Source organism: Carcharhinus amblyrhynchos, chromosome 26 (genome assembly GCF_965287045.1).
Source record: "Carcharhinus amblyrhynchos chromosome 26, sCarAmb.v2.hapA, whole genome shotgun sequence".
In the NCBI taxonomy this organism is placed as follows: Eukaryota; Metazoa; Chordata; class Chondrichthyes; order Carcharhiniformes; family Carcharhinidae; genus Carcharhinus; species Carcharhinus amblyrhynchos.
In genome coordinates, this window is record NC_137349.1 from 11,941,269 (window position 1) to 11,955,979 (window position 14,711).

The window sequence follows — 14,711 nt, forward strand, 5'->3', positions numbered from 1 at the left end:
GGTGGGATAGGAAAACTCCCATCTCCAATTAAATCTCCCAGATCTCTCTCAACATCTGTAGCCATCATCTAGACCCAACCCTTTAGTAACCTTTATTTTGGTAATTTTGGGCAATAAGCACACAGTACTCGACCACGTCAGGACATGTTAGATGCAACTGTGTCGTTCCCTCACATCCGGGGGCCTTGCACTTGTTGCTCCTGAGGTGAATTTATCATTCGTGAAGTGAAGGCTTGGCTTGAAAGCACTTTTGGATCACCCTGAGTTTGTGAAAAGTTCTATAGAAACAGGAGGTTGCATTGGTGGATCAGGCAGACAGAAATGTACCAGAAACAGGCCTCAGAGCCTGTGCAAGGCCGAACAGGCACTGACAACTATAATTGGAAAGAGCGCTTGAATTTAGTAAGACGCCGGTGATACAGTAATTACCTGTAATATTTGGACATTATAATACTGAATATTCAGACATTGTAATATTTAATCGTGTTATGAAAGAAACTTTATTCTTCTTTGCCATTGGAGAACTTGCTCAATTCCATTCGTAAGTCTGCCATTCATCAATAAACATTGCCTTCACTTCAGTGTGAGCTGGTTATTCGGGGAAAGGGAGAGAATCTGTTTGCTGTTACCTTTGATTCTAATTTTACACATGCCAAGTGTTGTCAGCTGTTTGGAAGTGTTTGTGTAAACACAATATCCAAACTCTGGATTATATCTTTGCTGCTTTCTCTTATGTCCCTCCACGTTAGTGACTCGGTCGGAAGACAGAAACTAGGGCAGCAGACAGCTCCTGTTCCAACACCTGATACCCACATCCAGCTCATTCCAACCCATCCCATCCCAACACCCAACCCTGTCCAGCTCATTCCAATTCCAATCCATCCCAACACCCAACCCTGTCCAGCTCATTCCAATTCCAATCCATCCCAACACCCAACCCTGTCCAGCTCATTCCAACCCATCCGCATCCCAACACCCAACCCTGTCCAGCTCATTCCAACCCATCCGCATCCCAACACCCAACCCTGTCCAGCTCATTCCAATTCCAACCCATCCCAACACCCAACCCTGTCCAGCTCATTCCAACCCATCCGCATCCCAACACCCAACCCTGTCCAGCTCATTCCAACCCATCCGCATCCCAACACCCAACCCTGTCCAGCTCATTCCAATTCCAATCCATCCCAACACCCAACCCAGTCCAGCTCATTCCAATTCCAATCCATCCCAACACTCAACCCTGTCCAGCTCATTCCAATTCCAATCCATCCCAACACTCAACCCAGTCCAGCTCATTCCAATTCCAATCCATCCCAACACTCAACCCTGTCCAGCTCATTCCAATTCCAATCCATCCCAACACTCAACCCTGTCCAGCTCATTCCAATTCCAATCCATCCCAACACTCAACCCTGTCCAGCTCATTCCAATTCCAATCCATCCCAACACTCAACCCAGTCCAGCTCATTCCAATTCCAATCCATCCCAACACTCAACCCTGTCCAGCTCATTCCAATTCCAATCCATCCCAACACTCAACCCTGTCCAGCTCATTCCAATTCCAACCCATCCCAACACTCAACCCAGTCCAGCTCATTCCAATTCCAATCCATCCCAACACCCAACCCTGTCCAGCTCATTCCAATTCCAATCCATCCCAACACCCAACCCTGTCCAGCACATTCCAATTCCAATCCATCCCCATCCCAACACCCAACCCTGGTTTAAGGGAGGTGATGGTCTAGTGGTATTATTGCTGGATGATTAATCCAGAAACTTAGCTAATGCTCTGGGGACCAGGGTTCAAATCCCACCATGGCAGCTGGTGGAACTTGAATTCTATAACAGTTATCCGGAATTAAGAATCTACTGATGACCATGAAACCATTGTCGGAAAAACCCATCTGGTTCACTAATGTCCTTTAGGGAAGGAAATCTGTCATCCTTACCTGGTCTGGCCTACATGTGACTTTAGAGCTACAGCAATATGGTTGACTCTCAACTGCCCTCCAAGGGCAACTAGAAATGGGCAATAAAGGCTGGCCAGTCAGCAACGCCCATGTCTCATGAATATGAAAGCTTGTGCGCACTCCCACATCCCAAGCTCACCTCATTCCCATCCTACTGGAGTCATGGTCCCAGCCTTCACATCTGTCACCTACACCAAACCCCCAACTCCCGTCCACACCCTTTCACCTTCAACAATACTCAGCTCCTGACCCCACTCCCCTACCCCATCCCCATTTCTTACATCAATCTCCCCCCCAGTTTATGAACGGGAATCAGATTTAAACCAGTGAGCTGTGTTTTCAGTGGTACTATCCCTGAGTTAGGTACGTAGCAGCCTATAGATGTACTCCACTGGCCAACAGCAGAGTCAGCAAAGAGCTGGGAAGAGTGATCCTCAGGTAAATTGTGCATTGTACAGGAACACATTGTTGTGGAGATGGAGAGAAGGGGGAACCAGAGAGAAATATATCCCACCAATCCTCATCTCATCTCCCACAATGGGAGAGGTAGGGGGTGATTAGGAAAGTGATTCATCTTGCATACAAAGGTTTAAGAATGTATTAATTGTGGAGTGATATTCCAAAGAGTCTAGTCACTCACCCAGGTCCTTGTTCTTTCCTGTTTAGACTCTGCGGCTCTTCAATTTTAGTTCCCTGTGCCAGATGAGGGTTGGAGGTGGGTTGGGAGGGCAGGGTGGGCAAAACAGCTGCCTCTTGATACACTCCCAGTGTTAAACTGCTCTTGGCAGCAGCCAGACAAATGAGCAAAGATAAAAATAGAAAACTGCGGATGGTGGAGATCTGAAATTAATAACAGGAAATTCTGAAAATACTCAGCAGGTCTGGGAGCATCTTGTGAAGCAGTCAAACTCGATGTGATGTTTCTCTCTGCGCAGACACTCTCAGTATTTCCAGCACTTTCTGCTTTTCTTTCTTTAAACCAACAAGTGGGGATCCAAGATTTAGTTCAAGGTCTGAGCACGAATATCTTCCCTGCCAGGAGTAGGAGTAGATTCCATGAGCGATTCCATGCAGTTGTTTTAGAAATCTATACACTGTGTTTGAAGTGTTCTTGAGACTGGAGGAGGGATGGGACTGTTCCTCCAGGTCTTAAAGAAGCCTTGGGCAGTCTTCACCCCCATTCCTTACCTCGTGTTTTCACTGCTTCTGTGTCCAGTGTTCCATCGCTCCCTCAATAGGCCCCGCAATGCTGCCAGACCTGCCCATGGAGAACATCTGGGCCGAGATTCTCCAGGTCCGCTGCGCTGCTCGAAAAGCTGCAGCAAGCTGGGAGAATTGGGGGGGGACCTTTAGCGGGACTCATGTCCGGTGGGGGTGTTGTCGGTGGGGTTGGCCAGCAACTGAGGTGGGGGAAGGTGTTGGGAAGAAAATTTCATTTTTAAAAAAGGTAAATGGATTAAAAATAAAGGCCGGTAACGGTGACATTTGCCATCATTGACGTTTATTCTAGAAGTTGATCACGGTCTGGAGAAAGACGTAGACTGCCATGATGATTGGGTTGGGGGGAAGTGGAGGCTAATGCATCGATGCCAATCTCCTCACTGTGGCCCATTCAGCACACCGATTCTGGCCTGTAGGAACGGATGAGGCCCTGTCACCCACTTACCAACATGAATGGGGGAGATGGTGGCAGAAGGGTAATGTCACTGGACTAGTAATCCAGAGACACAGGCTGGAGACGCAGGTTCAAATCCCAGCATGGCAGACGGTGGAATTCAAATTCAATTAATTTTAGGGATGGCACAGTGGTTAGCACTGCTGCCTCACAGCACCAGGGACCCGTGTTCAATTCCGGCCTCGGGTGTCTGTTTGTGTGGAGTCTGCACGTTCTCCCCGTGTCAGCGTGGGTTTCCTCCCACAGTCCAAAGGTGAGCATGTTAGGTTGATTGGCCATGCTAAATTGCTCATTTCTGTCAGGGGATTAACAGGGGTTACGGGAATAGGGCCAGTGGGATTGTAGTTGGTATATACTCAATGGGCCAAAAGGCCTCCTTCTGTACTGTACGGATTCTATGATTCTATAATTCTATGAATCCCCCTGAGTGTTGGAGATTCATTCAACTAAGTGCGCCCTTAGGGTTTTTTTGGTGTATCCTGGCCCTTATGTTTGCGATCAAATCAGAAACCTGGGGCTGATTTTCTCAGTAAGAAGTCCCACAACACCAGGTTAAAGTTCAACAGGTTTATTTGGTAGCACAAGCTTTCAACCGGGATCTTGGGTTCATGTCAGATTATCTGTAACACCCACGACTCGCCTGGGTTTGCAAAATCTCACCAGCCGCCCTGGCTGGAGTCAATACACGTCTCTTTAACCTGTGCTTAACCCTCTCTCCGCTCACATTGTCTGTACCTTTAAGACTTAATTACCTGTAAAGACTCGCATTCCAACCATTATCTTGTAAATCGAGTTTGTGTCTGTTTATGCCCTGTTTGTGAACACAAGTCCTCACTCAACTGAAGGAGGAGTGACACTCCGAAAGCTAGTGCTACCCAATAAACCTGTTGGATCTTAATCTGGTGTTGAGAGACTTCTTACTATACTTACCCTAGTCCAACGCTGGCAGCTCCACATCATAGAAATCATAGAACCCTACAATGCAGAAAGAGGCCCTTTGGCCCATCAAGTCTGCACCAAACACAATCCCACCCAGGCGCTACCCACTAATCCCTCTAACCTACGCATCCCTGGACACTAAGGGGCAATTTTTTAGCATGGCCAATCAACCTAACCCGCACATCTTTGGACTGTGGGGGGAAACCGGAGTACTCGGAGGAAACCCACGCAGATACGAGGAGAATGTGCAAACTCCACACAGACAGTGACCTGAGCCAGGAATCGAACCCAGGACCTGGAGCTGTGAAGCAGCAGTGCTAACCACTGTGTTACCGTACTGCCCCATGGCTGATTTTCTCATCGTAGCCTTGACCCGGCAGCACTGTGACCCCCTCCCCCACCTCAAACTCTGCCCTTGCTAAAACCTGTTATCACAGGCCCAGTGTTAACACCGTGCATCTCGCTGTTCCGAATGTTGTCCGATCGCGACATCGAGTTTCATTCTTAGCCAGAATAAAGCAAAAGTTTGTGCCTGGTAATTGGCCACCGAAACAGAAAGAGTTTGACAAAAAACATGACATTAAAAATGACCACCATTCTTTTGGAATACAAGACAGACACTTCAGTTTATGGTAATTTTGGTGGATTTTAATATTTTACACAACAGAATTCCTTAATACACAAACTGAGATTCATTCACAGCCTAGTTTTTTGACACTTTTCTTTTTAAATATAATTTTTTTTTGAAGTGTTTTGTTTCGTTGAAAGAAATCTTTTGCGATCAACCAACACCACAGAAATTCCCTACTGTGAGAACTAGCACATTGCACAAAACATGAACAAGCAGGGAGGTTATCTACAGACTCCGACAGCTTTGTGCTCAGACAAGCAGAAGAGAAATGGACTCAAACAACTGCCTAGTTATTGAGAGGGGGAAGAGAGGGACAGCGACAACCTGGCTCAAAGCTCTGCATTGTACCGCTTTCCTGATCACACTTCTCCTTCAGTGTGAGTTTTGGGGTCTGACCAACAGAAAGGAGGAATTTTCCAGGATAAGGATCCTGAGCACTTCCAGGAAAGACAGGATGAATTCCTGCGATAGGCCCAAACTGTCAGCACCCACAATGCAACATCCCTGCCCTTTCCACCCAAACTTCTAGAAAGGTCACATTGTCCGGATCATTGTAAAATGTCGTCCACACATCTATCAATCTCAGTTGTCCCTTTTGTTCTCTTGTTTAAATATATCATAAATGTACCATAAAATGAGCAACTGCCCCTCTGTCTATACTTCCCGTTGCCTTGGAGAAACAGCCAGCATAATCGAGGACCCCAGGCAGCCCGGACATTCTCTCTTCCACCTTATTCCTTTGGGAAAAAGCTAGAAAAGCCTGAGGTCACGTACCGACTGACTCAAGGACAGCATCTTCCCTCCTGACTTTTGAATGGACTTACCTTGCATTAAGTTGATCTTTCTCTTCACCCTGGCTATGACTGTAACACTACTTCCTGCACTGTCTCCTTTCCTTCTCTATGAATGGTATGCTTTGTCTGTATAGCACTGTATAAGGAACAATATTTTTCACTCTTTACTAATATATTTGACAATAATAAATCAAATCAAATTATTACGGTTAATTTTGCGATTTTTATGTTGGGGAAATCCAGACAGATTGTATCCACTCCGCATGAGAGTATAAAGTGCAGAATGACAGTAGCACATCCAGCTCTGTATCTCCCACACGTACACCCTCCCCTCTCACAGACTCTACCCACTCCTTACACACTGAGGGAACATTCTAGATAACCACGGCCCAGGTCCAAAGGGAATTAAAGAAAACTCTAGAACATTAATCCTTCCTCGCAGCTCTGCGACTCTACCCGGGTTAGCTCAGTCTCCCAGCGGCACCTGAACTGCCACATCTTGTGTACAACGTGACACTTTTGTCCATTTGATCTTTTCTCTTCCTTGTACTTCCCAATAAAGCAAAGATTCCAAATGTGGGAAGGATTAGATGCTGACTGTGAAAGGGAAATTTTGTAATATTCTGTATTGTCACCACCTGCTCCAACTTTATTCCTTACACCAAATACTTGTTCCTTGAGCTCTCTCATAATGGGGGTCACTGGCCTCAACTCCATTGATGATGAACTGGAATTGAATTTATAGGAGCAGTGACTGATCCTCTGCACCCACAACAAGCTCGCCAGAAACTGCTGGAAGCTTTCTTGTGTCCAAGCTAGGTTTTAGAATCCCATTCTGAGAGGCGGAAGTACAGAAGGATGAGGATCAGACCCACTGAATCCGCAGCAAAACTCAGAGGTTCCTGATCCAGATTGCAGTGATGGAAATGGAGATCCAAACACACAACTGGTCAGACTGTGCATGTCAGTGACAGCATAGAGGTTAGATACAGAGTAAAGCTCCCTCTACACTGTCCACATCAAACGCTCCTTGGACAGGTACAGCACTGTGTTAGATACAGAGTGAAGCTCCCTCTACACTGTCCCCATCAAACGCTCCTTGGACAGGTACAGCACTGTGTTAGATACAGAGTAAAGCTCCCTCTACACTGTCCCCATCAAACGCTCCTTGGACAGGTACAGCACTGTGTTAGATACAGAGTAAAGCTCCCTCTACACTGTCCCCATCAAACGCTCCTTGGACAGGTACAGCACTGTGTTAGATACAGAGTAAAGCTCCCTCTACACTGTCCCCATCAAACGCTCCTTGGACAGGTACAGCACTGTGTTAGATACAGAGTAAAGCTCCCTCTACACTGTCCCCATCAAACGCTCCTTGGACAGGTACAGCACTGTGTTAGATACAGAGTAAAGCTCCCTCTACACTGTCCCCATCAAACGCTCCTTGGACAGGTACAGCACTGTGTTAGATACAGAGTAAAGCTCCCTCTACACTGTCCCCATCAAACGCTCCTTGGACAGGTACAGCACTGTGTTAGATACAGAGTAAAGCTCCCTCTACACTGTCCCCATCAAACGCTCCTTGGACAGGTACAGCACTGTGTTAGATACAGAGTAAAGCTCCCTCTACACTGTCCCCATCAAACGCTCCTTGGACAGGTACAGCACTGCGTTAGATACAAAGTAAAGCTCCCTCTACACTGTCCCCATCAAATGCTCTCAGGACAGGTACAGCACGGAGTTAGATACAGAGTAAAGCTCCCTCTATACTGTCCCCATCAAACACTCCCAGGACAGATACAGCATGGGTTATATACACAGTAAAGCTCCCTCTACACTGTTCCCATCAAACATTCCCAGGATAGGTACAGCACGGAGTTAGATAGAGAATAAAGCTCCCTCCGCACTGTCCCCCATCAAACGCTCCCAGGATAGGTACAGCATAGGGTTAGATACAGAGTAAAGCTCCCTCTACACTGTCCCCATCAAATACTCCTTGGTCAGGTACATGTAGTTAGATATAGTGTAAAGGTCTCACGACACTGCCCCCATCAAACACTCCCAAGACAGTACATCATGGGGTTAGATACAGAGTAAATCTCCCTCTACAATGTCCCCATCAAACACTCCCAGGATAGGTACAGCACGGGGTTTGATGCAGAGTAAAGCTCCCTCTACACTGTCCCCATCAAACGCTCCTTGGACAGGTACAGCACTGTGTTAGATACAGAGTAAAGCTCCCTCTACACTGTCCCCATCAAACGCTCCTTGGACAGGTACAGCACTGTGTTAGATACAGAGTAAAGCTCCCTCTACACTGTCCCCATCAAACGCTCCTTGGACAGGTACAGCACTGCGTTAGATACAAAGTAAAGCTCCCTCTACGCTGTCCCCATCAAATGCTCTCAGGACAGGTACAGTACGGAGTTAGATACAGAGTAAAGCTCCCTCTACACTGTCCCCATCAAACACTCCCAGGACAGATACAGCATGGGTTATATACACAGTAAAGCTCCCTCTACACTGTTCCCATCAAACATTCCCAGGATAGGTACAGCACGGGGTTAGATAGAGAGTAAAGCTCCCTCCGCACTGTCCCCCATCAAACGCTCCCAGGATAGGTACAGCATAGGGTTAGATACAGAGTAAAGCTCCCTCTACACTGTCCCCATCAAATACTCCTTGGTCAGGTACATGTAGTTAGATATAGTGTAAAGGTCTCATGACACTGCCCCCATCAAACGCTCCCAAGACAGTACATCATGGGGTTAGATACAGAGTAAATCTCCCTCTACAATGTCCCCATCAAACACTCCCAGGATAGGCACAGCATGAGGTTTGATGCAGAGTAAAGCTCCCTCTACACTGTCCCCATCAAACATTCCCAGGACAGGTACAGCACAGGGTTAGAGAATAAAGTTCTCACTACACTGCCCTCATCAAACACTCCCTAGTCAGGTACAGCACGGGGCTAGATATAGAGTAAACTCCGTCTACACTGTCTCCATCAAACACTCCCAGGACAGGTATAACACGGGATTAGATACACAGTAAAGATTCTTTTAAAATACCTGATCAAACCCAAGCCAAATTTCATGAGTAAACAAACATTTTCTATGGGGTAAATTCTCCGGTTTTGCCCACTGTGTGAACTGTTGCTGGTGGGATGGAAAATTTGACCTCGGGCAGGGATTCCCAGTCTTTGGACAGGAGAGACGGGAAAATCCCACCCCAGAGTGATCAGAGAGAGCAATCTCTATTCCAATTCCTTGCAGTGAACAGAGGCCCAAATGTGAAGGCAAAAGGACACTTTAACATGCAGAGACCAAACAACATTCACGGTGCTCTCCACATCCCAGTGCAAAGCAACCATGTCACTGCCCATAGCAACCAAGCTCCCATTACGCTGAACTATAGCGATCAAACCTCCATTTGCTGTGCCGTAGGAACCAGGTTGGATTGTCATATGCCCTTTGCTTGCACAATCATCAAGAATGAATTGGTCTTGGGAAAGTTTTTGTGAATAAGATAAAGTTTGAAATGAAGACAAAACTGTGGAAGTCTCCTAAAGGTGAGAAAGTGCCAGATGCAGAAGCAACAACATAAATTTTATCCATATTCAGCAGGAAATAAAAAGTGAACGTTGGGATTTGGTGGGATTTATTTTTACACACCCGCACACATACACGCACATACATACACACGCACACCCACACACACACCCGCACACTTCACATAAAGCCCATATTTCAAAACTTCTATATTGCTTTTCAATAAAGATTTTTTTTTAAGAAAAGGAATTGTACAGAGGTACACTGAGTGCTTTAAAAGAGAAAGCTGTCACAAGCTGATTAAATGGTGCAAAGTTGTGCTGAGGACATTAAGATGTTAACTACACGATACAGGCACACATTGACTGGTACTCTGGCTATTTACACTTATTTACAATAAGGAAGACCTTATCTGGAGAGCTGTTTTTTTCCCTTATTCTTCTCAATTTTTATTTGCAAGATGTGACATTCTATGTGACGTCCTCTTGTGTCCAATTATACCCCCTCCCCCAGCAAAAATAAAAATCAGGCTCTGGGTCAAAATTTGAGAAGAATATAAAACAAAACATGGAGCACTGCCTCGGATTTATAGAGTTTCAGCCTCGCAGGTGAAGACTTGATTTCACTTCACCAGATAAAGGGGATGAGAGTTTTATTGCCCCATTTTTTAAAAGTCCATTCTCTCTGGCAAGGCTGGCATCTATTGCCCATTCCCCAATTGCCCCGAGAAGGGGGTGGTGAGCCGTCTTCTTGAACTGATATAACAAGAGTTATAATAAGAGTTCGGAGTTAGCCAGGTTGATGTGGGTGGGCCTGGAGTCACGTATATGCACAGAGCAGATAAGAACAGCAGGTTTTCTCCCTGAAAGAATGAGACTGAACCCATTGGGTTTTTTAAATGATAAACTGAACGGGATTGAGATAGAGGTGGGGGCGGAGTTGGATGAAGAGTGAGGGTAAGTCCAGCTATGAGGCTGCTTGGGGTATCTATCTTCCCAGCACTCATTCCCTGAACATGAAGACTGGGCACTAGGGTCACATCCTCCAGTATCCCACTGGATAACAGAGATAAATAGAATAATGTGAAAAGAGAGAGTTGGGGGGTGGGGAACTCAAGATTTAGAGATCAAAGATGGCCACCAGCGAGAGTCAGCTGTTCAATAACAAAAGCTTTGCACACAACACAGCAAGTATCATATGTGCATAGCACCCAACATAGTTTCTATTATCATCAGTGTAACCAGATCTTGAGTCTGTGAGCTGGGTCAGTGTGGAGTGAGGGCCATACAGCACTGGCCAGTATCACAGAGCAGAGCTACACTGATAGACGGGGAGGGTGGATTGGGTTGTTAGTCCGATAGTATAACCACAATACAACTGTAATCATGGTCATTCATATAAACATTAGTTCATTAGTAATGACTAAATAAAAATTATTGATTAATGAGAGAATCAGAGATTAATGGAGAGGGGGATGCGGGGGAGGGCAAGGCAGGAAAGTAGAATTGAGGCCACACTCAGATCATCCATGATCTTATCAAATAGCAGAGCAGTTTATGGGGATGGGACAGTTAACGGGGACGGTTTATGGGGATGGGACAGTTTACTGGGACAGTTTATGGGGATGGGACAGTTAACGGGGACGGTTTATGGGGATGGGACAGTTTACTGGGACAGTTTATGGGGATGGGACAGTTAACGGGGACGGTTTATGGGGATGGGACAGTTTACTGGGACAGTTTATGGGGATGGGACAGTTTATGGGGACAGGACAGGTTTATGGAGACTTTTTATTGGGAGAGCTTCTGGGGAATGGCCACAATGTATATTTTAAAAATTCTATGAAAGGTCTTCTCGTTGCCTCTCTGATGGGGCAGTGTTTGATTGCTGAGACTATTGCTGCTCGGCTATTAGGTTGAGTGTGGGGACAGGAGTCACAGAGACACCCCAGGCTGGGTGAGGACAGCAAGTTTCCTTCCCTGATCGAACACTGGAAGCTGTTTGGGTTCTTAATGACAATCTCATGTCATTTCTACAGAAATAAACTGAGCCCAGTTTCTAAGTTCCGGATTATTTCCAAAATGAATTCAAATTCTCAAATAACCCTGGCATGAATTGGACAGGGTACAGAAAGCCACTCTGTTTGTATTCACAGCAGTCAGGAGATGGGCAGAGAATTCATGCCTTGGTAGACACGGTCACATCCATGGAATGGATTTTTAAGATGTCACAAAGGCAGCAGGATCGGAGATTGTCTTCAGGTGTGTGGGAATAATGAAGGTTTGTTCAGGAGGTGATTTCTACCCTGGAGAGTGCCGAACAGTTATATAGAATGTACAGTACAGAAACAGGCCATTCAGCCCACTAGTCTATGTTGGTCCTTATCCTCTATCTGAGCCTCCTCTCACCTTCCCCCCGCACCTCCCCCCCTCCCTATCCTACCCAATCATCAAATCCTTCGGTTTTAGACTCTTCCACTTTCCCTTAAATATACAATTTCCACCAACCATTCCCTCTGTGGACAAATCCCACATTCTCATCACTCTCTGGATGACGACATTTTTCTCTACATCTACCCTAACAAATCCCTTCATCATTTTAAAGACCTCCATTAGATTACATCTTCAACCCTTCCTGACAATTAAAATCTCTCTCTCAGTTTTTGGATCCCCAAGTGAATCCTTTTGCACCTTCACCAGCGTCTCTGGGTCCTTTTTGTAAGAGAGATTAGTACTCCAAGTGTCGTTTACCTAAGGTTGTTACAAGTTTACTGTAACAACTCTGATATTCAGTTCTATTTTTCTAGAAATTAAGCCAATTTTTGTTTGCTTTTTACTGATCTTATTAGCTGTGTACAGGAATGCCCATGCAGATTAAAGGGAACTGCTGTGTAGCATTGGCTGGTGCGAGTGGACTGCCAGTTGCCTTCAGGCTGGCTAATGTTGATGTGAGTTGAAGGGGCAGTCAGGGCAATTCTCTTCGTCACAGTTCAAAAATGATCGAGCATTCACTTAATCACTTTGACTACATAGTTTCCCCACCGTCTCACCAAACACCAGATCTAACAGGCTTCATCCTTTTGTGGTGTGTAGTGTATGTACATGTGCTCACACTTCAGTGGAAGGGGAAACATTTGACAGAGAGAGAGACAAAGAGGACGATATAAAAAGAGAAACAGCATAAGAACGTGCGAGAGAGACACACACGCACACTCAGACACAGGGAAATGTGCAGCCACAACTGGGTGTATCAGAGATGGCACAAGATTAATTTTCACACATGAGAATAATTCACAGAGAAAAAAGAACTTAAGAATAAATAAATATACATTGCAAAATGCTTAACCTCCCTCCTCAGGTAGACGATCAAGGAGCTAAGGCTCAGGGAGCGGTAGATAAGCAGATGGCTTTCTGACCAACCCTTTGTAATTAAAATCATGATTGTCACAGATGCCAGAATTCACCGCTGCTATAACCAACATTAGGGGTTAGTGAGCGACAGGACAACAGACTATGAGTTTTATCTAACTTTGTATAACTCTGCGCACCAACCACACAGGACTCTGCTCTGTGCGTTGCTTGTGGTTTGAGATTTTGTTGTAAGGTAACTTCGGGTTCTGTATGTTTGTGTCCATTTGGGTGCCTGCATGCGCTTTCTTGCGTTTTAAAGGGAGAGAGAGAGAGGAGGAAAGGACTGGGTGGAGATAGAGACAAGAGATAAGGAGGACAAAAATAAAAGGAAGGAGGTGTTGGGGGCTTGCTTCCAGGGAGGGTGTTTAGCAGCCGCAGTCCTGGTGAGGAGGGGTGGGTTGCTCGTTCAGCTGTGTACCTTGCTTGGCGCCGGTCACTGCAGGGTCTGCTGCGTCTAAGCTCTCGGACATCTTTTCACAGATGATGTCCACGAGCCGCTCAAACGTTTGTTTGACATTGATGTTGTCCTTGGCGCTGGCTTCAAAAAACTCAAACCCTGCAACCAGAAAAACCAAAAGCAGCTGTAATTTCCATTCGGTGGACAATGTCAGGGGAACAAGAGATCTGAAGGAAATACACAAATGTACAAGAGTAAGAGCAGGCCATTTGGCCCTTCTAGCTTGCTCCATCATTTGATAAGAATCTGCTTGTGGCCTCAACTCTAGAAACAGATCATAGACACTAGAATCCCTACAGTGCAGAAGGAAGCCATTTCAGCCCATTGAGCCTGCGCCAACAACAATCCCACCCAGGCCCTGTCCCCATAACCCCACACATTTATCCCACTAATTCCTCTAACCTGCACATCCTGGGGGTCTATTTAGCATAACCAATCAACCTAACCCGCACATCTTTGGAGTATGTGAGGAAACCGGAGCACCCGGAGGAAACCCACACAGACATGGGGAGAATGTGCAAACTACACACAGACAGAGACCCAAGCTGGGAATCGAATCTGGGTCCCTGGAGCCGTGAGGCAGCCATGCTAACCACTGTGCCACCCACTTTCCTGCCTGTTCCACAATACCCTTTGACGCTTGTTGTTCAGGACTGTATCCACCTGAACCTTAACAATATTCAGCAGTAACCGACTCATTGCTGCTCAGATTGGGTTCGGCCAGGGTCACTCAGCTCCTGACCTCATTACAGCCTTGTTCCAAACCTGATCAAAAGAGCTGAATTCCAGAGGTGAGGTGAGAGTGATAGCCTGACATCAAGGCTGCATTGAAGCGGACCCGAGCAAAACTGGAGTCAGTGGGAATTGGGAAGAAAACTTTCCATTGGCTGGACTCAGACGTGGCACAAAGATGGTTGTGGTGGTTGGAGATTAATCATCTCAAAGTCAGCACGGACAGAAGTGGATGTGAAAGCCACAGCGCCTGAGATCGCGTTGTTAACACAATCTTACATTGGGTGGCCAATTAAGGCCCATCCTGTGTGTAACGCGTCGCTGGCAGAGATCGCACTGAGTAGGAGCGCATAGGGTATGGGGTCAAATGGGGACCTGGCGAGCGGGGCAGGGGGTTTAAATCCTGAATAGACAGCCCCTTGAAGGCCCCAGGGGTTGTGGGGAGGGGCTGAGGGCTCTGTGTGGTTTAAGGCGAGTAACTTCCCTGTTGTCCAGCAATAGCTTAGGCGACAGGAGGTCATGCAAGGTGGGTTAAGCTCCCCCCAGTTTCAC

General features: G+C 46.4%; 1 protein-coding gene across 1 annotated transcript in view; it reads right to left on the reverse strand.

Annotated features, from left to right (window-relative positions):
* Nucleotides 1–11,315: 11,315 nt before the first annotated feature.
* Nucleotides 11,316–14,711, reverse strand: part of rab3ab (RAB3A, member RAS oncogene family, b) — a 28,102-nt gene continuing 24,706 nt past the window's right edge. Inside the window, exon 5 of the mRNA XM_080213176.1 lies at nucleotides 11,316–13,526. Coding sequence (XP_080069302.1) covers nucleotides 13,336–13,526 — 191 coding nt within the window. The 3' untranslated portion in view covers nucleotides 11,316–13,335. The remainder of the gene's footprint in view (nucleotides 13,527–14,711) is intronic.